Source organism: Cricetulus griseus, chromosome X (assembly GCF_003668045.3).
Source record: "Cricetulus griseus strain 17A/GY chromosome X, alternate assembly CriGri-PICRH-1.0, whole genome shotgun sequence".
NCBI classification, from domain to species: domain Eukaryota; kingdom Metazoa; phylum Chordata; class Mammalia; order Rodentia; family Cricetidae; genus Cricetulus; species Cricetulus griseus.
In genome coordinates, this window is record NC_048604.1 from 25,332,040 (window position 1) to 25,358,042 (window position 26,003).

Below are 26,003 nucleotides of genomic sequence, written 5' to 3' on the forward strand. Positions count from 1 at the left end.
ATAGAATACACAGATATTATCAGGTGCTTAAGTAAACCAATTCTCGAATGTAAAACCAGCCTAAAGGTGAGATTCCAAATCTCCAAACAGCACAGAAGCAAAACTCATAAAAGATGAAGTGATTATGTAGTGGTACCAAAGTAATCACTCATTTTTATCTTATAATATCTTCTACCACTGTCACAGCCTGCCAATAATTGACATCATTCATAACTCTATATAAGCATCAATAATTCTTTCTACCTTCAGTGGGCTAGATAATCAAGATTTAGTACCAAGGGAAAAAATGCTAGAAAATAAAGAACAACATCAAGTAGTCCATAGGAATACTGCTATTAACTTTTCACTTTAGCGTGCATTATTTTTTCTGACGCACTAGAAAACAAAAAGAGGTGCCCCCAAAGAATTTAACATCTTTAAGCAGGAAACTGCTGTATACTTTTCTTACCCAAGCTGTCTTCCTCTTATACTGTATCCCATTCAATAATAAAATCTTAATTAGTCATGATACCTGGTAATAGCAATAATTACTTACCATAACTTATTTAATAAAACATGCTTTTCTGCACTTGCTGAATTAAAGATATATGCCATTTGAAATTCTATTCGTGGCAAAATAAGTTATTGACTGAAAACTGAGGTTAAAGGAAGGTTGCAGGAAGAGAAGACTGTTAGTGAAGTTGCCGACTCTGAAAGAAGACTGGAACCTAACAGTAACCACATTTGGCATGTACTCATTTTTAAGTATGTATTTTGTGAAAACTAGCATTTGCAAAGTAACTTACAACTTCACTCTTCTTCAGAAGGACATGGCAATGGTATCATATTCCTCTGACATTCTTAACACAATGCAATGCCCTAATGTTTATTCATTTTTTAAGACTGACATAGGTTTGTATTCAATCATTCCTCCTACAAATACTTCTTTTTTAATTTATTTTTTACATTACAATCGCAGGTCCCCCTCCCTTCTCTTCTCCCACACCCCACTCCCTCCCCTACCTCTGCTCCTCAGAGACAGTAAGGCCTCCCCTCAGAAGTCTACTAACTCCTTCCCATCTTCTCATTGAGGCAGGACCAAGGCACCTCTCCACCCCCCACATACCTGTGTCTAGGCTGAGCAAAGTATCTCTCCATATGGAATGAGCTCCACTAAGTCAGTTTCTGCATTAGTGTTAGATCTTGGACCCACTGCCAGTGGCCTCACATATTGTCCCAGATGCTCCATTGTCACCTATATTAAGGGAGTCTAGTTTGGTCTTATGCAGGTTCCCCCTTTGTCAGACCTGAGTAAGTGATCTGTCACTAGCTCAGGTCAGCAGATTCTGTGGGTTTCTCCATCGTGGTCTTGACTCAGTTGTTCATATTAACTCCTTCCTCTCTTCAGTTATACTCCAGGAGCTTGGCCCAATGGTTAGTTGTAAATTTCTGCATCTGCTTCCATCTGTTTCTGTAAGAGGGTTCTAGCTTCTCTGGGGTTGTGGATTGTAGGCTGGGTCTCTTTTTCTTTATGCCTGGTATCACTTATGAGTGAGTACATACTACATTTGTCTTTCTTGTTTTAGGTAACCTCACCCAGGATGTTTTGTTCTAGTTCTGTCCATTTGCCTGTGAATTTTAGGATGCCATTGTTTCTTACTGCTCAGTATTACTCCATTGTGTAACTGTACCACATTTTCTTTATCTATTCTTCAGTTGAGGGGCATCTAGGCTGTTTCAAAGATATGGCTATTACAAATAATGTTGCAATGAACACAGTTGAGCAAATGTACTTGTGGTGTGAATGTGCCTCCTTCAGCTCTATGCCCAACAGTAGTATTGCAGGGGCTTGAGGTATATTGATCCCTAATTTTCTGAGAAATAGCCATACTGATTTCCATTGTGGCTGTAAAAGTTTGCATTCCCACCAGCAATGGAGAGGTGTTCACCTTTCTCCACATCTTCTCCAGCATAAACTGTCATACAAATACTTCTTGAGAGACTACTCTGCACCAAAAATTGTATAGATGGACATAAACATAAATAACACAGTCTTTTCTTTTCTTTTTCCATAAAATATTTTTATTCTTTAATTACTACTCATATTTACATATCCATACCCCCCCATTCCCTCACCCTGCCATCCTCCCATGTTCCCAACCAACCCCCCCAATTCCCCCCACTCCTCCCCAGGGATAATGAGGCCTCCCACCAGGGACGTTCAAAGTCTGTCAGATCATTTGGGGGAGGGCCTAGGCCCTCCTTGCTGCACCTGGGCTGCAATAGAATCCCTCCATAGGGAATGGACCCCCAAAGTCCATTGTGCTCTAGGGATAAAGACTGGCTCCACCATTAGAGGTCCCATAGACTGTCTTGGCCTCCTAGCTGGCACCCACATTAAGAGGGCTTGATTTGGTCCAATGCTGTTTCCCCAGCTTTATGACAAGTGTCTCCATGCTATCAGTAGGTCAGATCCACTGTTTCTGCAGATCTCTCCAGCCCCATCTTGGCTCCTTTGCTCATCCCTCCTCACTCTCCACAACTGAATTTCAGTAGTGTGGTTCAGTGTAGGTGTCTGTTTCTGCTTGTAACAGCAACAGGATGAAGGCTCTCCTTCCTCTCCCTGCCCCAGGGATCCCACTTTGGTCAGGGGTTCTTGTTTCCATCCCCTTCATCGAGGGACTATGCAATCTTCTCTTGGGGTCCTCCTCATTTCCTAGCTCCTCTGGTAGTGTAACACAGTCTTTTCAATCATAGAGTTTGTATTCTAGAGGCAGAAGTGGTCAAGTACCAAGATTTAATTATTACACATTATATATACACATATTATATATGTTATGTATAATAGCATATATTTATCATGTTGTATCTCACAAATATATAACAATACTATGTTCCATTTAAAAATAAGAACTGATGATCTGTAAATATAGATCTGTAACAGTGTCATTTACTAGCATATTAAAAATCCCCATATTTTATCCTTGCCTCTGCCCAAAGTATCAAATAAATACATACTTATTTAAAATAATTATGCATTGCAGTAAGTTTAGTGGATATGGAATATTAGGTTTTTCAAAGAACCTATTGTTCATTAACTCAGTGTTCTCAGATTCAAATTCTTTGTCATATCGTAGCAGATATGACAAAGTCATTAAAGCCATATGAGAAATGAGAGTAACCAACAGGTTTTCACAATAACCCAGAGATAGGACTAATTGGTCCTGCTGAACACAAAGAACTGTTAAAATTGACACACCCAAGAAACCATTTTTCAAGAAAAATACAATGAATATTTAAACCTACAATGGCTTACTTATACACAAGGAATTTCATCCTTTGGTGTTTAGGGCTCTAAATTTTACTACAACTAAAAGTTTTTGTACTAAGTAAATGAATTCAAAGAAAAAAATCAATCATGAAAAAATATCTCATTTCCCATAATAAAAAATCCCAATAACTACACTTCGGAGTCATTTTATCATGATAGATCCTACAGTTTCTTTCAAGGTAACCTGAATTTCAGAAGATTGATTACCATTTCAGTTACGATTTATGAACATTACAACATTTACATGGTTCATTTGTTAATCCAGTAGTAGACACTCTTCTAGGCTCTAGGCTATAGGGGACAATATCTCTTCAGCATAGCAAGGAACACAGGCTATAATGAAAAAAGGAAATTTAGGAAGGAATAAGTACTGTCAAGTGAGATTTATGAAAAAAAAAGTCAGGGACCGAGAATGATCACTTTTGACAGAGCGGTCTAGAGCAGCATCCCTAAGGAGTTAACACTAGATCAGAGCCTTCACAGTGCCCATCTGTATGCCAGATGATTTGGACATGAATATTTCTTACCACCTGGACTCTTATACAATGGATTTTCACACAAGCTGGGCCTGCTATTAACTTTTAGGTGCCATTCAAGGACGATTCTGTGACATTACATGCAATGAGAAGGTAAAAGAAAACTATCTCAAGGAATTACTGTCTAGCAGTTATAATACAAGGTTTTACTGATAAATGCTTAGGAGTCCTGCCCAGGAGCACACTGAGAAAAATCGGAATTCCTCATACAAACTGAATAGGCTTTACAGAGAGAATATAAACTGTAACCCTAGACCATCTAATCATGAAAGAAGGAAAACTATAGCCAGCCTTCATCAATTAGTTGAACTTAAAAGGAATCCAATAGGTAGCAAACATTTACTGATTTAGAGTTGTTTAAAAAAGAAGAGATAACAAAAGCCAGTTTTTTAGAGATTTTTAATGAAATACAATGCTATTGCAGTATTCAAGCAAAAACAGAATTACCATTCAGTTTTAAGATTTCATAAGTAATTAGCTCCCAAAATGTCCACAAAATAGTTATTTGTAATTTTGCTGAAGTGCAAATTTGAATCTATATGTTTTAACTATTTAATGAATCTACTTGTGAAAGGACTCTATTTGTTAATTGCAAGTTTTTATGTATTTTTAACCTAGGAACACAAAAAGCATCAGACCGTGTATGCAAGTAGTGTTTAATAAACACACAAGTCAATAATTTCTGAATAAACTGAGAAGACTAAGAACACAGGGTATTGGCATCTTCAAATTTACCATCTGTTGGCCCTCATTTCTTAATTTTAAAACAAGGCACTACATATGACCTCCCCACATCTGGAAAAGATCTCTAAGTATGCTTGTGCTGGGGTGTAGGTCCTTGTAAATCTGTCTTTTGGTCTTCATTTTCCTGGGTGGCCTCATTTGTTTATCTCCTTTGCAGTTGTTGTTCTAAGTGGGAAGTCAGGTTGTGGATGGTTGCTAATAAAGCACTTTGATCTCATTTGTGTGGAAGGTGTTACGAATGCAGAGGCAGGATCTCCTGATTTTCAAAAAGGAAACACATGTTCAAGACACATTTAAAGAATTATAAAGTGCTGAAGGCTTCCAGATTTATAGTGCTGACTAGCTACTGAAATCAGCAGTCAACACCTAAAAGTACTAAATAGAAAAAAAAATAATGTGCGAGTTTCACTTCTTTGCGAGTGCTCTTGGACAAGGAAGAATGAAAAGAAATCAGAGCAGCTCTCAAAATGGTATTTAACTGATTATTATGAAAATCTAAAGCTCAAATGTTCTGAGGTACTTAAATTTTTCAATTAGGGATATCAGTAACTCTACAACTCATCTGAGCACAAAAAAATATTTTCTTGTATTTTATCCGATTGAAAACCAAAGGCTCAAATCTTTATGACTCTGTCTGAATCCGACTATAAGCTTTGGATCACTCTCTAGCTGACTCAATAATGTCAATTAGTTTGTCCTTAGAGAGGGTAGTCAGTGAAATAATATTCTGTAGCTGGGCAGGTAAGATGAATAAGCAGTTAAAGGACACATGAAGCACACATGGAAAGTGATCAGCAGTTGCTTTAGTTATGCTGGTAATGGTTTCCTGAGGACTATACTGCTTGCATAGGCGAGTACTTTCATTTTCAAGCCACATTACTTACACCTTCACTCAGAAAAAATCTGTGCTCCAGCTAAGGCTCTTTTGAATCCAAATCAAGATGCTGCCACTGTTCTATCACTGTCTATGTATTACAATGAGTTTGTTTTTTATTCTAGACCAGGTGGCTTCAAACTCACAGACTTGCACCTGTCTCTGCCTCCAAAGTTCTGGGATTAAAAGGTGTGCGCCACCACAATGAGTGGTTTTCTTCTTCTTCTTCTTCTTCTTTTTTTTTTTTTTTTTTTTTTGTTTTTTTCGAGACAGGGTTTCTCTGTGTAGCTTTGGAGCCTATCCTGACACTCGCTCTGGAGACCAGGCTGGGCCTCGAACTCACAGAGATCGCCTGCCTCTGCCTCCCGAGTGCTGGGATTAAAGGCATGCGCCACCAACGCCCGGCTGGTTTCCTTCATTTTTATAATAAACTTGAAAGTCAAAACTTCTTAAATTTAAATGTTTAGTAAATGAAATGAGATTAAGAAAATCTCTGACGTAGTACTTGCCTCATGGTAAGTGCTTAGTGTTTTATTTATATAAAATGCATATTTAGTAGCAGACCATATAAGCAAATAATTTGAAAGGTTCATCTAAAAGAGTCATCACTTTCCTGGGCAATACTGTTGTTCTAAAAATTCTGTCAGGTTGTAGGGAAGAAGACAAGAAAGAAGTGTGCTTGCCATTTTTACAAAATCGCTAAATGAAGCCAAGAATAATTTTGCCTCTTAGGAAAATTTGCAGTGACGATTACTAGGGAGCCAGAGCTAAAGAATAGCAGTGCCTACAGCTAGGCCATGCTTTTTCTCCTTACAGCAGAAAAAGAACCCATGCTCAGGAGATGATCAACAAGAAGGGCCTGCCCTATATTTAATGACTATCTATTATATGAAAGTCAGGTCCACAGAGAATGACGGAGAGGTTAATGAGGTTAACAAAACCTTGTAAGACTGATTACAAAGATAGGCCATTTGAGTACTGTTTAAAATAAGCAAAATGCAACCAAACTAAAACTATATAAAATAAGGGCATTTCAGAACTATTCAAGACTTGCTGCAAGGGCTTATAGGACAAATATTTCAGGATTCCAACTCCAGACAAAAATAAGCATGTGTCTAAATGAAGCAAACTGGCACTTACACAGTCCTGAAAATGTAACTGTGTCGTCAGTTTTCGTATTGCTTCAAAACACTTGATCTTTTTCCCATTACTTTGGGGATCTCAGGCATCCAGAGCAAGCCTACTTTTGACAAGCAATTACCAGGGCAGATGGGAAAATAGCCACCCTACCTCCGGGTGAGTGCCCCCATTTTGTTTTACTTGAAACATCACTAGCCATGAGGAAAATAATTCTGCTTAAAAAGCTATCTGCATTTTCAATAGCACCACCTTTCCCACTGCCCTAGAATGTTGATGGGCAATACTCCCAGCCGCTTTTAATGTTACCCACTTGGTAAGTATTATTTATTTGGGCTAGCAACCAATGGAGTAGGAGTAAATCATCTTGCTCTATTTAAGCAAAAACTAATGAAATTGTATTGGGCTCTCATATGAACATGCACTGCAGTCACGTTTTTTGAACATGAACATAGGTTTAGGCTACAGCATGAAGTGATTCTGTGAGGCTGCCTTGACCTAGATAACATATCAAAAACATCATGCATTCTATTGAAATGCTCTCCCCACTAAAAAAAATCTGTATTTTAAAAACCTCAAATGTTATTTAAATTAGGAAATATCAAATCATAATTATATGATAAAATATAAATGAATAATGGGGTTAGTGTGCATAAATTAAGCATTTGAGAAGGTCTATTCATTCATTTTGCCCAATGGCACAGATATTGTTTAATTCCCTTAAGCAGTCAATTATCAAACAAAATCCCCGTGATGAGGATGTTGGCTTCTAACAAATGAACTGTAAGGCATCTGTCACATAGGAACCTCAAAGTAGTCTCTGAAATCCTTGAAGCAGTGCCATGAGGATACTATGCAAGCACCTTACAACTTTAGACTTTAAAAAAATCAAGCTGAATTTTGATTTGTTGTTCTTGATGTACTCCAGGCACCCAGAAAGACACAGGGGAAAGTCACATAGTTCTTTGCCCCACTGTGGCTGTCTAACAGGAAAGAGCAAGCGATCTATAACTGTCATTCCAGGCAGACTATGACAAGTGCAGTAACATGAGCATGAGCACTGTATAATGAGGACAATAGTTCAGGAAACATTGGCACTTATCTGGAACAGATGAATTGGGTTAAACCATAGTTCTCTTTTGCAATCTCTGGTTTTGAAGGTACCGCACAGTTCATGTGATGGTTCACCCATCATCTTTTGGTGACAATTTCAACATGACTTGCCAAATGCCAGTGATTGCAAACCTTTTTCCAGAGGCTTTTGTGGAAGACTTAAAACCCAAGGATTTCATAGTAGTAAGATTCTGAATTATTTGTTTATTTTCCTGCCTTTTAATGCTTTATGCTCCCTGTCACCTTCCCTGGGAGCTCATACATCTTAATTGGCTGATTAGGTGAAAGTCTCACTTTCCCTGAAGTTTGGCGTTTAAATAGGCAGGATCAAGAGCACTTGGGAACTTGTTAAATCTGTAAGCTCCCCGGTCCCACATCAGACCTACTAAATCAGACATGCCCGCCTAAGTTCAATCTTTCCTTCAGCACACCTTCCAGGGGAGTGAGGTATACATCCCACCAAGTTTGAGAATCACTGGCTTGTAGGACAGAAAGATTACCGCAGAGGCATTAGGACTGACATCCCAAATTGCACCCTGAAGACCTTCCTATTTATTTTCAGATGGCAATGAATAATGGAAACATCATGAAATCTTGGTTACAACCACTCAGAGGTATTTATATTCCAATAAGGCCCCAGAAGCGTTATTTTACCCTGAATGACACAGTTTCCAACTGCAGGATTTATGCCATGATTAACCCCTATATAACACGTTAAAAGAATGCCCATAGCACACTTCATAATACAGTCCATCTCTGCCCCTTGAAGGCTTGAACAAACTGACAACCAATTCAGGAATTTACAAGGCAAAATTCAAACACTAGTGAGCAAACAAGCAATGTGGCCTCTCCCAGTCCAGGCCCTCACAATGTTATTTCTTGTGCAGTGTTCAGTTTGTGGAAAGGACTTTGTTCGTCTGTTCCTATGTGGAAAGTCACCTAACCTGTCCACCTGCTGCTTCATCCCCAGCTGGAGAGGTCCTTGATTTTGAATGTTATACTTCAAGGATTGCTTATGCTCACGTTAGCAACAAAAGCAAATAGCTGTAACTTCTCTGGCCCTAAACCTCATTTTTCTTGTGAAAGATTTTAATCAGAAATACAATGCAGTAAATTACATCTTCTTTCAGCAATTTAGTTTTTAACCTTGTTGTTCAAACCAACGTCTGTTCTTGAGGTTAATGTTGTTGCCAGAGGTTTTGAATGAATATTGGAAATTTGACAGAGAAGACAAAAGACAACAAACAAGGACAGAGGAGAATGGAACCAAGGGTTGATTGAAGGCTAGAGATAATTTCACCGTGCCATGAAAATAGCAAATACAAAAGGAATTAGACCTTTTGCATCAGAGCTGTCTAACAAGCAGCTTGTTAGTGAAATAAGGCTCTCAGTAAAGTATGTTCTTCAAATATGACTCCAAACACTTGGAAGATTCACCATTTAGTTAAAGTGAAAAAACAATATTCCCTTGGGCTTGCTGCTTTAGCATAGTAACAGCAGGTAGACAGCTTGGAAGCAGGCTATATCCTCCAGAGAATAGGAAAAGAGACATTTGTGAGGGATGATCCTCCCCACATGTGTTTTTAAAGTCACATTGGACATGCCATCTAAGTTCAAGTTACCTTGTTCTAAGTGAACACGGCAAGGAAATGTTCCTGTTGTTAAAGATTTAAGGAAGCAAGGTATCTCATCCAATGTCTCCAAATCAAAGGTAAGCCGCCCCAGAAAAGACATAAAGCATGCAGTTCCTGACACTGAGAGTATGCAAGCACAAAGAATACACACACACACACACACACACACACACACACACACACACACACACACAGGATTACACTGGGCTACCATAAGTATAGTTGAGACATTGTCTTCTATCATCTGCCTTAAAGACTGAAGATTTGTCTATGGTATTGAATGGACAAGGTTTCAGGACAAAAAGAAGGATCCTTAAATGACTGGGTTTTGAGATTAAGATAGTTGAGGGTTTTATTTTGTTTCATTTTGCTTTGCTGTGGTACTTCTTATTGAACCCAGAGCCTTGTACAAGCTACCACTGATGCATACCCCACCTCATTTAGTATTTTTCATTTTGTGATAAGACCACACTGTATTGACCAAGCTGACCTTGAACTCAATGTGTAGCCCAAACAGGTCTTGTATTTTGCATTATTCCTGCCTCATCCTCCTATGTAGCTAGGATTAGAGGCCTGTGTTACCAGGCCAAACCTGAAGGGAATTTTAATATGACAAGTTTAACATGCCAAAGGCAAGTCAAGTGGTTATGTTTATATTAGATAAAACTGGAAAAATCTGGATACTCTCTGGGATACAAAATGGGGTGCTACCACAATAGGAATAAACAAATGTACACAAAATATCATTGAGATTATCAAAGATACATCATGACAGTGTACACCTCACTGCTCAACCAGAGTCTTGAAAATACATGGGTTATACAGGTTGCTAAAAACAATACTTAAACAAGTTACATAAATTGTACAGAAATTAATGTCTTTGGTGGGTCGGTAAAAGGGGAGCAGATATAAGCATAATATCTAGAATTAGGAAGCAAATTGTGTTTGGAAATTGAAGTTCACAAAATGGCAGCTAAACTGCATAATCCAGTCAGAAGGGGTACCCTAAGGGAGAGACTGGGCTCAACAACTTTTTGTTTTGAAACACAGTGTGCCTGAGATGATTTTCCCCTAGTTTTCTATATGCAATATCAGTCAAAGTTGATGCAAATTACAAAGAATACTTTAATATTGTCCCCAAAATTAGATGATTTACACTGGCACTGAATGGCTGGTATTGGTCAATGATTAGAGTAAGTACAACAACATTGAGGCAAAAGGAGCTAAGAATTATTCTTGTGAAAAAGTGAATGACATGTAGTGTGTAAATAATGAGAACAAATGTGGCAATATACAGGGGATCTTATAGCATTTAAAGTCTAAGACATTACAAAAAGAGCTCAATACTGATAAATGAAGAATAATCATTTTATAGAGCTTTATCATATTCTGTAAGTTGGTGTGGATCATAAAATATGAGGAATAAAAAAGTAGGGGAGTTGAAAGATAAGTGTGTGCACATTATTTATGAAGGATGGAGATTGAAATGAATGAGAAGAATGGGTAGACAATGTCTTGAATAATGATGACTTTGATGAGTAGTTATCACACAAATCTGTGTGCATCATAAAATATGAGGAATATTAAGGAGCAGAAGAGTCAAAAGACAGGTCTCCTCAGAATGAGATACAGAATGAAGGAAGAAAGGAATCCAGGGAAATGCACAGAATAATGATAGCTTTTATGAGTTTTACACTCACTGCCCTGGATCCTTCATAAATATAAGCCATACAGAAAATAAAAGAGCAACAAAAAAGAGGGGACAGATCTGTGTCTGTCATAAAATATGAGACAATAATGCCAACCAGGCTTGACAAAGTAAAAACCAAAATAATTGAGTCTGGTAGAACTGTGGGAAGACACAATATCTAGGTTAATGCAGGCAAAGAAAATGAGTGAGTGTAGAATTGTTTTACCAGAATAGAGTCAGCAAGCACTAGCTAGGCACTGTGGTGGCATAGCCCTCAACAAAGTTAAATGACAGAACCTTGACAAGTTCAGAAGTAATCCATGCATGCCCCAAAAGTGACCACAATATTTGGGGTTCAGGAAGGAATATTCAATCAATATCTAAATGATTTGACCCTATATGATCTCTCCTCAGGCCCCTGGCTCCAATTTGTAAGTAGTTTGTTGGAAAGATTTTACAACTCTCTTCAACATAACCTCTATTTATCTTAGTGACTATGTTATGAAGATTTCTAAAGTGTTACCATCGGGTCTGGAGAGATGGCTCAGCATTTAAGTTCACTCACTACCCTCATAGAGCACAAAGGACAGGCTGGAGGGATATCTCAGCCATTAGAAGCTAGGCTCACAACCAAAAATATAACAATACAATGGTCTTGTTCCCAGCAGTCACATGGCAGCTCACAACTATCTATAACCCTGGTTCCAGAGGATCCAATGCCCTCTTTTGGGTTCTGTGTGCACTGTGTTCATGTGATACACTCACATGTAGGCAAAATACTGATACACATAAAATAAAAAATTATAAATTTTAAAATAAGCTGTTACTACAGAAATGAAGACATTTACTTTATCTTTCCTTCTTGCTACACAGGGCTTAGAACCAGATTTGTCTGATTTGTCAACAGTAGTTCACAATCTAGAACTCAAGGACTGTAGGTTCTTCTGTTAGAACAAATAGGATATTAACATGAGAGTGTTAAAGCATTTTAACATGAGAGTGGTTGGGAAAATCAGACATGACAAAGCAGGCACTGTCTGAAACAAAATAGAAGGCAAAGACCAATCTCCAAGATTATCCTTGGATGCGTACATTTGAGCATACACACTATAACTATACACAGTGTACACAAACCCTGTGTCACCCAATTAAGTTTGCTTGGTTGGTTCTATTTTCTAGACACAGTAGTTTAGCAGTGTGTATCATGATCTTTAATATATTCATTGTTGTATAAGTTGATGCACAAAAAAATCATACTTCTGATTACCTGTGATTAAAAGTCTAGAAAGAAAAGGAATATGGATGGTCAACAGGGGCTTCAGCCATAGCTAGAAGGTATTTATATGTTAACTAATTTCATTAATTTTAACTTTGACAAGCAAAAAAAACCATAATTGAACAATCAAACACTCTCCTAAGGAGACAAGAAATTCAGTATAGAAAAAAATGAAGAAACAGCATGTCTTTAAATAAAAGGTGGATTAAACACATCATGGAATATTGCTTTAAAGATAAATTATGTAGTAACAGAAATACATGTTCTCAAAGCATCACATAATATTGACAACATGATATTAACTTTAAAGTGTCAGAATTGTGAATGATACCTAATATGATCCCAATGTTGTTGCATAAAAAGCAGATGCTTTTATTTCTGGTTGGTGAAATTATGGTTTTCTTCACTAGACTTGAGTGTTTTCTGAAGTTTCTACACCTTGACACCTAGCTTCTTATTTTATCATGCTTTTCTGATTTCCTTTGTTCTTTTGTTGCAGGCGTGCCTGTGTGATTCGAGGCCAAGTGGTGGCTGTGGATGGAACCCCTCTTGTGGGAGTCAATGTCAGTTTCTTGCATCACAGTGATTTTGGCTTTACCATCAGTCGGCAAGATGGAAGGTATGCCCTTTGCTTCTGATCTTTGTAGGTGGAGGGTACTGACATATAGCCATAGGTATATCCAGGACTCACTCCATATGACAGCAATAATAAGCCCATCTTCCCTTTAGTTGTATCTACTAAAGTAAATGGTGACATTTATTTCCTCTATTTCCAATTAAGTCAAACCAAATTTCCACCATTCCAGTATTGTTTTCAAGCCTCTTTGAAACATTGGGCATGTGGTCATCTAATTCCATTTACAAATCTAACTTCAAAGTTTAGAGAGATGGTGCCAGTAATAAATGATGAAGTATGGAATACATAGGCTGTTTTCCCCCATAGGTCTAAAAATATTTCATATATCTTAGGAATGTAAAAGGTTTCCTCTAAAGGTTCAAAATTCAATCATTTTAATGAAGGGTTTTTTAAATGTGTCTTCCATACTGTTTGACGTGTAGCTGAGGAATAGAATGTTAGACTGACATGTACAGGGCCTGGGTTTCATACCCATCTTCGCAAAAACAAACTCCACTTCTGAGTTACCTATTTATGTGGTGACTTCAACTGATTTACTGGCAAGCATGGCTCGCCCATTTAACTATACTGCGTTAATATCAAGCATCAACCACCAGATTTCTAATGATTTCTCAAGGTTCTCTGAGACCTGGGAAGCATAACTTCGAAGTGAAGCCTTTTCACTCTAGAAAAGGATTTTCTCCCAAAAACATTTTTGTTGCTGTCACTTAGACACTTACTCAGAGTCCTTGGGTCAATAGACCCATGTGTCCATCTTGAAGGTAGCTATTTATGACACTTTGCAACACTATAATAATAGCCTTGGGGTGCCCTAGTCTCCAGGTGGCTACCCTTAACATGTCCTACTCATAACAGAGCACTTCAGTACTCACAAAAAGACTGTTGGCTCAGAGCTTTATCACAGTGTGAGAGACTATCTCATTTCAAGAACACACAATCAAACCTTATTAGTATTACCCACTTCAGAAATGCTAATTGTTCAACTTGAGCTGTGCTGAATTTATTTTTCAACTGCTTGTCAAGAAAATGTGTGTAAAAATTAAAGACCATAAAGAGGAAATTTTTAACCTACTTAAGACAAGAAACTGATTTTACAGATTTTAGAAATTATTCGTATGTAAATTACATTACTAACCAGCCATCTAGTTATTATAATGAGCTTCACAAAGCTGTTAGGGAAATAATATTTCCTGTCAAATATTCCATAATTAGAATTCTCTGTTACTTCAAGTGGACCTTTCTCTCATTTGGAATGAATGACAGAATTTTACACATTCACTTACCAGTAACTGATACAAAAACCTACCCTCTGCCATGCAAGTATCTTGAACCATGGGAATTAATTGAATAAAGAATTACTTCTTTGACTTCTTATGACCTGTCATGGAGGTGTGATGGGGCCTCAGTTTGGGTCAATGCTACATTTTATATTTATAAAAGAATGTAAAAGAACCTTGATGTCTAAAATGTCTAAAAGCTTCTATTTCCAGATTGCAAGGAAAAAAGGAGAATAATTTTTGTTGACATTTGTACACTTTGTGTTTAAAATGCCAAGACCCTGTTCTGATGAGCTTTCTGTGAAAAACAGGTTTATGTAAATGGGAGATACTAGCTAGAGTCCCCTCTGGCAATGACATTCTTCTTGGGAATCCATAAAGTGTGTATATGTTCAAAATATGTACCCCAAATGCCATCCAGACCATCCCATTAGCATTTCTCAGACATAACATGACCGTGATAAGATTTTTCTTTTATATGGCTGCCTGCTACTACCTTAGACTAAGTACATTTCTAAAGTACAATATCATATGGAAAATACACGCAAAAATAAAGATTATAGAAAAGCCGATATTAACATGTAGATACCAAGCAGACAGAGTATGAGATGTAGGTGCTCAGAAGGCCCTCTGTCTCCATGTCTCAGTAGCATGAATTTGCTGCATTGCTTGGAGCGCCCACCAGCAGTATCACTATCTTGGTGGAAAGAAGAGAAGCATAAGTCAATGTGTTCTGAGATAGAGAAACCAGAATATTTATATGTTAAGTGTAGGTATTTAGAGAAAGAGAGAGAGAGAGAGAGAGAGAGAGAGAGAGAGATCTAACTTCATATATATGTATATATAGAGTCTTTGTTTTACTTACAGAAGTATTTCATTCATTTACAGTCATAGCTGTAAATACAGATATAGTAGACCTCTTATTAATAATATATAGCTACAGCTCATGGAGATTTAAAAACTAACCATGGGAGTGGAAGGCAGACCTATGTAATAAGATTAATGTCAACAATTGCAATGCCAAACAGAATTCCCTCAGAATGACTTATTCTTTGATATTTTTTCTATCAATAATCACCACCGTTTATATATATCATTAAGGATATATATATGGAGAGAGGGGGAGACAGACAGACAGAGACAGACAGACAGACAGACAGACAGACAGAGATTTTAATTGATTTCAAGGATTTGACTTATGTTACTGTTGAGCCTGATGATCTAATGTCTATAGAGCAGGTTGGTCCATTGAAAACTCTCAGGAACAACTTGTACAGGTCCGGAGGAAGCTTTTCACTTAATTTTGTTCTTACATCTTTCAAATGGTTGACTGGGACTCACTCACATCATCAAAGGAATCTCTATTACTTAATGTCAATTGTTTGTAGAAATTAACCATATCATATCAGCAAAGTATCTCCACACCAATACCTAAGATTTGTAATTGGCTGAGTAACCAAGTTGCATACCTTAGTCAAGTTGAAACAAAATACTAACTACCATAAGAAGCCTAGAGGATGTCTTGAGAAGAACTCAAAACACAGTAACTCTTGATGAAAGTAATCAAAAGCTGGCCAACAACTTATCTGAATTGCAACAAAAACATGTATATAAAGTTTGGTAGGAGAATATATCTAATTTGAGGACAAATTTAAGATGTGCTGATTCCCAACTATATACATGACACTTAAGTCTTTGTCTTATTTACAGCAGTCACTATAAATAGAGATTTATCATATTCGATCCATTATGAATAATATATATAACTACAGTTCATGAAGATTTAAAAAACTGACATAGACATGAAGTTAATATAATAGAGATGAGACTCAAACTGAGATATGTATAAAGTTAAACTCATTCTTCCCACAAAAAAGTGACTGCTCTCCCACAAAAAAAAAGTGACTGTTCCATCTGCTTAATCTTTGTAGAAACAGACTAATTCCTAGATAGCTTTGTTATTATTTGGATAATTTACTTTTTGTGTCTTCTTATTTGTTGCTGTTATTGTTTTATCTTTTTTCAATAAATAAGCACTGTAGTTTTAAAAAGTTAAAGCTTAATGCTTGTACAAAGCAACTGCATTTGGCAAAGGACATGAGGTCAAGACTATGTAAAAGGTGATCAAAAGGAAAGATTTCTTGACAAACAGTATTGGACTTCCCCCCATGACATTTTTCTTAAACTGCTCCTATGTTATCATGAATTCAACCTCTCTATCTAAAGTACATGCTGTTCAGATTTACTTTTTAGTTCAAACCAAGATTATTTCCTAGCTTAGTTCTTAAATTTTTTCCTTTTGGAATCCATCTTGATATTAATGTTACTTCACTAAAAAGGCAAAGATAAAAATATGGTATTATTCTTCTTTTGCTACTATTTATTATCTTTACCTGGAAACATTTTTCAACAAAAATGAATGGTAATAGTTGACTGGCCCTAATAAGTGTTACATAAAGGGAGTGATAAGGTGTCCGTAATTTAGTCAGTTTCCCTATCAGGCATTTGAGCATTGAAGAAGTGCTTTTACTGAAAGTCCTTTTCTAATGTAGGGAAATGCTTATATTGTTCTCCTATGGACTTGCGTTGCTTTGAATATTAAAGAGCATCATATTGTCTTTCATCCATTTTTAAGACAGAATGATAATGATTTATCATTTTATTACTTTTTATCATATTCTATCCTTTCGAGTGCGTTAAGTCCATTACCTCAAAGACATCATTATACTTTTAAAAAGGAGTGAGGTGGAACCTTCAGTGCAGAATGAAAGAAATCTGAGGCTTTTATGCTGTGACACAATAGTCTTGTCAGTGACCACTTCTGTTGTAGGACATAGTTGGTTTACAGAAAAGATAGTCTTCTTTTGTCAGAGATGCAGAAGAGCTGGAGGCAGAGATGAGTAGAATGAGTTATCAATTGTCTTACAATAGGAAACCAAAATCAGAAATCCTAAATATGGAATTCAGGAACAATCAGGAGCTGAAAATTGTTGTCAGGAGCAGGAGGTTCATGCATGGTTTAGTTCAAGTTTCTCTGTACATTTCTCCTGTGTTAGTATATTTCTCCCAAAGTTATCATAAGACACTGTCTGATTTCTGACACTGAACAAAACTTTTAACCTTTGGCTCTTTCCTTTTGCACATATGTATAAAGAATATATGTATGTATGCATATGTAAATATATATGTACCTATACTATATATAGTTACTTATAGAATTTCTCAGGATGAATATGCATATTTAAAATCCTTCAAAATATTAGCTAGTCATCCTTGTATGCTCCTTAACATAAAACAAAGCAGTAATGTAAGATTTGGCTTTACAAAAATGTATGCAATGATTTTGTTTAAGACAATATTAAAATTGGTATTTCAAGTCTAGTGAATATCAACTAGTGGTACAAAATTCTGTATCAAATGTCTATTGAATGATAAAAGGAAATCATCCATGAAATGAATACCAAGTGGAGATTTATAAAACAGAAAACAAAAATGGATAAAATTTCCCAAAAGTAAGAAAGAAAGATATAATGACCTATTATTTTAAATTGTTTTATTTGGGCTGCTCATAACATTCATAGTGTTTTTCCTCCTTCTTCTCCTTTCCTCCCCCTCCTCCTCTTCTTCCTTGTCTTCCTCCTTCTCCTTCTTTTTTTATTTCTTAGCTTTGACCTCGTAGCCATTGGTGGTATCTCTGTTGTCTTACTCTTTGACCGATCTCCTTTCCTGTCTGAAAAGAGAACACTCTGGTTGCCCTGGAATCAGTTTATTGTGGTAGAGAAAGTAATCATGCAGAGAACTGTAGCAGACATACCATCCTGTGATATTTCCAACTTCATCAGTCCAAACCCTATTGTACTTCCTTCTCCACTTACGTCATTTGGAGGATCCTGTCCAGAAAGGGGAACTATTGTTCCTGAGCTGCAGGTAGGTATATAACTGTATAAAGTTATAGTTGTTAGGTTGTTTGGCAGTGTGCTATGACTAATTCTTTTTACATCATTCCTGTTGTCCCTATAATATGGATCCCTTAATTTTCAGAAGAAGCATTTGAATGAAGTCTTTCTAGTACACTATTGACAATGATATTAGGGCACTATCTGTGGCCATGAGATAGAAAAATGAATTAGCTGTCAAGAGAAATGATCAACTTTGACCTAATTAACACAATGCCCTCAAAATATGGTGAGCTGACTTAATAGCAGTAGTATAATCAATGAACTTGGTGTGTTTGTGGTTCTGAAATTGGAGCTGCTTTAAAAATCTATTTTTCTTCTATTGTGGTTACTGTTGTTGTTCTCAGAAGTCATGGAAACTCTTGTTTAGCTGCGCTTATTAAAGGTGGTTTTCAAGACTGGAGCAGCTGTGCTTTGCACAATGTTGCTTCTAAGTATCTGAGGTTTATAGTTAGGATCTCAATGGTTTGCCATTGCTGAGAATTATTATTTATTGGACAGTCATAGTACCATTCCTAGACAACATTATAGAAACATTCTAATAATATTTAAAAGTGAATGCCACATAAATGAACTTCTAAGTCTTAGAGATCCAAAAATCAAGAAGTGTACTCCTAAAAGGGCTTAATGGACACTCTGAGATTGAATTTACTTTACTTCCATCACAACAACCCCCAAAGCACTCAGAACTCCCTGCTGAAGAACATCTCACACAAAAGTAACCCTCTCTGGAAAAAGCAATTCAAAGTGTTGACTGTCTTGCCTATTCTAACACTTTTCCTTAGGAAATAAGAAAAACAGGAAAGTAATGAACATCTCTAACTGGTACTCCAATTCTTCAACAGATATCACTAGGAAGTATAGATCTTTCTTCAACACAAATGTTTTCAAAATTAGAATTTATGTTTCCTTTTGGAAATGAAATACTAAGGTAACAAATGTGTTATCACTAACTACAATTAGTATCTGAAAAAAGCTAGTGGGCAATTTTAATATGAAGCATACAGTGTAGAGGAGAAAATATTAGACAAAGAATATAGAAGAGGGCCTGGAGTTATGACTCAGCATTTAAGTACACTTGCTATTTATTCTTCCTGGGCATCCAAGGCTGCTTCCCAGCACTCATATTTAGTAACTCACAATTGTTTATAACCTCAGCTTCATAGGATCAGATGCCCTTTTCTGGCATACTCACACACACACACACAAACACACACACACACACACACACACACACACACACACACACACACATACACACACACACACACACTTTTTTAAAAGGGTATACAAGAGAGATCTGATAATTGGAAATAGAAAAAATACCCCAAACCTGCAAAAGTATATGTTGCTTTGTGTTTAACAGTCAGTTCTATGCACCACTTACATGCAAGTATGAAGAATTTAAAGGATAAAATTTCTATGGTACTAATAAAACAGGACCCAAAAATATTTACACACTCCACATTAGGTTAAATATAATGCATAAAATGGCCTCTTCAGATATTTTGTTTTGAAAAACGAAAATGATGGAAAACATGATTCAGTTTTAGTTACCAGTTTTTGACATTTACCTCCATCTGCAGTAATAAACAAATAAGTAATAGCAATTAATTTGCAAAGCCAAATGGCATTTTCACTCTGAAACCAATGTTTACTACAAGATTTACAGGGGAATTAGTGGGAATTTTCTTTTCTGTCATAGTACCAGGTTGGAGAAACTTATGCCCAGCCATTTGTACATAGTCACAAAGAAAAATGTGAAAAAAACTATGATTAAAATTTGACCACCCCCACAAAAAAATGACCACCAGATCAATTCAAAGCTCCAAAGTAAACAAACTTGATGACTTCAATAAAGATTAATTCCAGGGATCCCACAGTCTTTGCCATTACATACCACTTGCTGCACCTGCTTCCGAAACCCTTCCTCTTAGAAAGCCAAGCCTAAATAAGCAATGGATTTGAGATATGTGACTTAACACCAAGCAAAGGTGTGTGTGTGTGTGTGTGTGTGTGTGTGTGTGTGTGTGTGTGTGTGTGTGTGTGTGTGTGTTTATAAGAAAGAAGACCCCTTAATAGGGCCCAGAATTGCTTGACATTCAGCAGTGTAATCTTTCCCAACACTTGCTAAGCAATTTTTGGAACACTGTTGAAAGAATAAAATTGTTCTTTACAGTCATTCCTGGCAGCAGAAGATGAGAGCAATCTGTAGCATTGGCTGTATTTCTCATTCTCATTCAGACTTGATAGAAAATTCAAAACCTTTGGTCACCCAGTTTCATAAAAAAAAAATCTGCAAATATGTGGCTTGACATCAGTAGATCCCAGTATTCACTGGCCTTTAGTCAGTTTCTCAGACAAAAAAGCAGCTTCCTCTACCTGTGACCACTGGAGAGCTAATTTTTGTTGTTGTTGTTGTTTGTTTGTTTGTTTGTTTGTGTGTGTGTGTGTGTGTTTCAATTTTAGGTTGTACAGGAGGAAATCCCCATTCCTTCCAGCTTTGTGAGGCTGAGTTACCTGAGCAGTCGAACACCCGGGTATAAAACTTTGCTACGGATCCTTTTGACACATTCAACTATTCCTGTGGGCATGATTAAAGTACACCTCACAGTAGCTGTGGAAGGGCGGCTCACACAGAAGTGGTTTCCTGCTGCAATTAATCTTGTCTACACATTTGCTTGGAACAAGACAGACATCTATGGACAGAAGGTTTGGGGCCTGGCAGAAGCTTTGGGTATGTTAAAGTATTTCTATTTAAATAGCAGTATTTGCTTACAAAGCAGAAAATACTAGGTGTGTACCAATTTGAATTTGAAGTATTTATTGATTTTTCTTCCAGATAGAGAATATAAGGTTTTCTTTTTAATGTAAACACCCACTTTGGACCTTTTTGGAATTCCACTTTGATATAATTTTGCTTAAAATTATTTTAGTTTCACGATAGCAGCACACCACAAGAATCACGAAATATCTAACTTATGACTGTCTCCAGAGCTGAATGTTGCCTTCTAACAGTGACCTTTGGTGTAGTGTTCTGCAGGCCTTGTTTTTGAATTTGACATTTAGACTGTCATTTCCACTTAGAAGCTACAAAATTCTAACATATAGGCATCTCTACTTGTTATCGTTTATGTCTAAGATGGTTAGACTCCATTAACTTATTACTTTAGTAGGTTAAATAAAGACATCATCCTGATTTCCTATTACTTTTGATTTTCTACAATACTGGCACAGAGTATTACTACACCATCCAGAAATATAATGACAGATTAGAAGCTGAATATCTGGAGGAGTTGTTTTCACATCCTTCCTTGGAAAGTGTTTACCATGATATAACCCCACATAGCAAAGCAATATTGCTTTTAGCCTATAGTGTATCAAATTCTTCTCCTTTTCCAAAGGAAAATGGAAGATCTGGTGTCTTTTCTCTGCCTAGTGAAAATTTGTATATTTGACTAACAATATAATCTATGTTGAACTTTATTAGAATGCAAAGAACATGGGCAGGTTTGGATCACCTCAGTCCCTTCTTCAACAAGATTTCACTGCTTCCCCCAATAGAGACTGGGAGTGTACATAATAGGGAGTGTATCTCTACTACCATGCTAATGACGTTCCCTTTCTTTTGGGACTTCAACTACTACTCTGCTGAACTCATCTTGCATTCAGATTCCTATGAGAAAGACTATCAAATAATGTCAGCCAGTCAATGTACAACATAGAAAATCCCTGTAACTCTACCATGAGTCTAATTTCCACTACCCTACTGGCCAGCCAATGCTCATTCCCTCTTGAGTGTAGCAGTTATAAGAAAGTTCTAGAGCCAGACTCCTCTAGGTTCAGACAATTTTCCTGGTGAGTAGCCACCTGTCTCCAAGCTCTCTCTGATTGCTATGTCATCATTCTCTCCCTTGCTCCTGTAAGACATGCAGGCTTCCCAGTACTGCCCAGTGCTGCCAGTCTGATTGCTTTCCATTCTATGTTTTAACTTCAGCTTTACCCACACTTTCATTCAAACTCTTAGTAAGCACTATCTGGTTCCTTCTGTGACCATGACTGATATATACTCAAAGCTCCATAATCTCCCACCCCAGATACTAGTGTGAATTACTAGGCAGAACAACCCAAAATTTCTTACATTTCTTTATAGCTCTTTATCTTCCAATTCTTTAGGAACCTCCTCAGACCCTTGCTGGATTTAGAGATTAGTTGTTGGTATTGTCACTGGTTATTATTTTAAGCTATAACATGTACCAATTTATCCAACATCCTAATGAAGATCCAACTATTATAATTTATATTATTTCTTCACAAGATTTATATACATGAAGCTGAAGCTGAATTTTAAAAAAGTAACAGCTTTGTTGGAACAAAATTTACATACCATGAAACCTTCCCAACATTTACAGAAGGCAATTAGCACAATTAAAAATGTTATGCAATCATCACCAATATCGAAATCCAGAGCATTATTGTCATTACTCCCACAAAGACACCCCACACATATAAGCAGTTTACACTTCACACCTCTCTCTTCCCTGGACCTGAAATCCATTAATCTGCTTTCTATCTTTCTATGTTTCCCTAATTTGTATTTTTCAAATTAACAGCACCATACAGCAACTAGTTTTGGAGTTTGGTTTCTTTCATTTGGTATAACATTGCCAATGATCATCCATGTAATCACAAGTAGCTGTGCTTTATTCTATTTTTTGACTGCATAATATTCTATTATTTGCATATACCACACATGCTTGTCCATTTATCAACTCAAGGACATTGGCACTATTTTCACTTTTTGTCTATTTTGAGTGGTGTTTCTATAAATATTTGAATACAGGTATTCATGTCAATAGTTGATTTTAATTCTTTTGCATATACATAGATTTCTGGACAGTGTGGATACTATGTTTAAATGACTGAGAAACTCCCCAACTATTTTTTTGTGACAAATTGTGACTGCACAATTTGTTTGCATGTGTACGTGTATGTTCTGGTATATGTGTTCAGGAATGCATGTGGAGGTTGATCTCAAGTGTCTTCCTCAATAACTCCCTGTCTACCATTTTTGAGATAGTAAGTATCAATCAACCTTGAACTCACTGATATGTCTAGTTCAGCTGTCTTGTAAGCCCCAGGGATCCTCCTGTCTCTGCTTCCCAGTACTGTGATTATAGCACTAGACTTTGTGTATGGAGTTAGAGGATTGAACTCAGGTCCTCATACTTTCACAGTAAGCATTTTACTGACTGAAGTAGCACTCTACCCTCTGGCTACACCATATTACCAACCTCATTTTATACCTGAATTGCATCTCTTCTTTTAACATATCTTCATTACTAAATATTCTACAGCTTCTTTCTTCTAGTTGATCATTCTCAATGAGGGATCCACTAATGCATTTATCTATAATTATGGAAAGATATAAACCACATATGTAAGCAAAAAATAATGTGTAGATCCTAATGTTGACTTTCTCATTCCTATTGTTCATCTGTGTTTGTCATTCTAACTATAAAACAGCATTAAATCAGATGCCATCTAGGAGGTTTTGGAAGGAGGAAAGGGAAGGGCATAAATTTGTAAATATAATCTCAAATTTTTAAGTAAAATAATGTTAATACATGTTATTGGTTCTTTTCTAAGACTAGTTCCAATAAGAAAACAATAGGTAATGAAAAGCCTTGGAAATATATAAAGTGTGAGGTAAGAAAGTGGTTCTTCATATACTTAAGGGAAAATTTTTTGAGTGGAGCTAGAAAACTGACAAAGCTCCCAAAGCAAAGGCCAAAATAATTGTACAAATAGTGCCTAATCTAAAATATGGATTATTTGACTTGTAGGGAATGTCCCTGTTAACCATGATTTAAAGGACTGGTGGCTAAAGAGACTTTATTTACTACATATCCTTTATCTCCATCTCCCTTTTCTTAGCTTGAGAAAGAAAACAGGTGATTGTTTATTTTTAATGTTCACCACATTTTAACACATTTTAAAAGTATTGGTTTAGAAAAGGGTTAGTAAATAAGTAAAAATAAGAATTTTCATTAAAGGAAAACCCTAGTTTGTCTTACATTTATAGATTTCATCTATAATGTATGTTAATATACCTATACCTTGAATAGATCCATGACTTATATTAGCCTGTTATTTGTGTTTGTCTTTTCCTTACAATAATTTTAATATGTTTAATTAAAATATAATTAGATCACATTCACTCCTCTCTTTCTTCCCTCTAGCCCCTCCTAGCTACCCACTCTCAAACCCTCCCATGCTCCCACTCTCAAGTTAATAGCCTCTTTTTCTTTAATTACTACTGTGCTACCAAAAAATACAAACAAAAACAATTTTTCTAAGTTGATTTTTTGTTTGTGTGTATATAGTTTCAGAGCTGACAACTCTGCATTGGATAACCAATCAGGGGGGCTTATCCCTAGAATAAGTAAATTCTACTTCCATCATAGAGACTAAAATAGTCTAATAATGGTAAAGCATATGAATAAGTGATATAATAAAACTGGGAATCAACTACTCTGAAGAAATATTGTGAACCCCTAAAGAACACATCAAAAAGTTCAAGGAATAAATATACGGAGACATTGGTATTAAATGTGTGATTATTGGGATGGCATGTTATCATCGAGAATATACTCTGCACACACATTTACTTGCAAACATGGCAATATTTTATAATTAGTGTACTGCTATTAGTGGAAATAGACAAAGTTTTCTATCAAATAGTAACAAGAGAGTTTTCTATGGCATTGCTCAGTTTGCTTGTAAATTCAAAACTCTTAATGGAGCTAAAAGGCCCACCTATAACCTCTGATTATGTTACACTGCATGGCAAAAGAGAGTTAACATTACAAACAAATTTTAGTTTGCTGATTAGCTTTGAATATGTGATTAGAGATTTCACTACTTTGTCTAGGCCCCATAGTGTCAACATGCCTTGAAAGGGGAAGAGAGAGACAGATGGAGAGATCAGAGTTATAGGAAGATATAACTATGTAATAATGACACTGAGAGACAGATGAACAGTGACAATTTTGAAGAAGAGGCATGGAAACCACAAAACAAGGAATATGAGTGGCTACTGATAGCTAGAAAAGACAAATGAGATGCACCCTTAAAGTCTGTGAATGTTAGCTCAGTTCTGCTAACACCTTGGATTTTGTTCATTGAGACCCATTTGAGACTCATGATGGCTTCAACTGTAAGATGACAAGTTTATTTTATTTTAATTCTTTCAGTATGTGATGCTTTTCACAGTAGCAATAGAAAATTGATATAAGCCTTAGCCATCATTCATAATGTTCTACTTATAGCAAGGATTCTGATTAAGACTATGGCCAAGAAGGAATTAACTCTTGTTCCTTCTCATACCAATTAACTGTCAATCTCAGGCCCACCTATTTCAGAATGATGGACCAAGAGGAGTACAAATTTAAACAAGCTGAATTTGAAGTGATGAAGAATATCTAAGTTGAAATGCTGCTTAGTTCGAAATGTGGCAATCTTGCTTCTGATGTAGCTCAGCTGTAGGGACTGGAATGTCACAAAAGAAGAACAAAATATCGAAAGACAACCAAAATGGAAAGGTGGTATTTAAAATCCTAAGCTATCCCATCATTTTCTGCAATGAAATAGACTTTGTAACTCGTATAATACAGGGGTGAATAAATTACCAATAGGGGTTATAGACCTTACTAAAAGAAGTATTGGTGACAAGTGATAAGATTTATTAATCCAAGTACACTATTGATCAAATAGAAGAGGAGTACAACTCACCCTAAGATTCACTACAAAAGCCACA

At 36.5% G+C, this 26,003-nt stretch overlaps 1 protein-coding gene across 1 annotated transcript in view; it reads left to right on the top strand.

Annotated features, from left to right (window-relative positions):
• Tenm1 (teneurin transmembrane protein 1) overlaps positions 1 to 26,003 on the top strand; it is a 362,575-nt gene that overhangs the window by 207,544 nt on the left and 129,028 nt on the right. Inside the window, exons 12-14 of the mRNA XM_027433524.2 lie at positions 12,814 to 12,933; positions 17,894 to 18,155; positions 20,654 to 20,921. Of these exons, the coding sequence (XP_027289325.1) occupies positions 12,814 to 12,933; positions 17,894 to 18,155; positions 20,654 to 20,921 (650 nt within the window). The remainder of the gene's footprint in view (positions 1 to 12,813; positions 12,934 to 17,893; positions 18,156 to 20,653; positions 20,922 to 26,003) is intronic.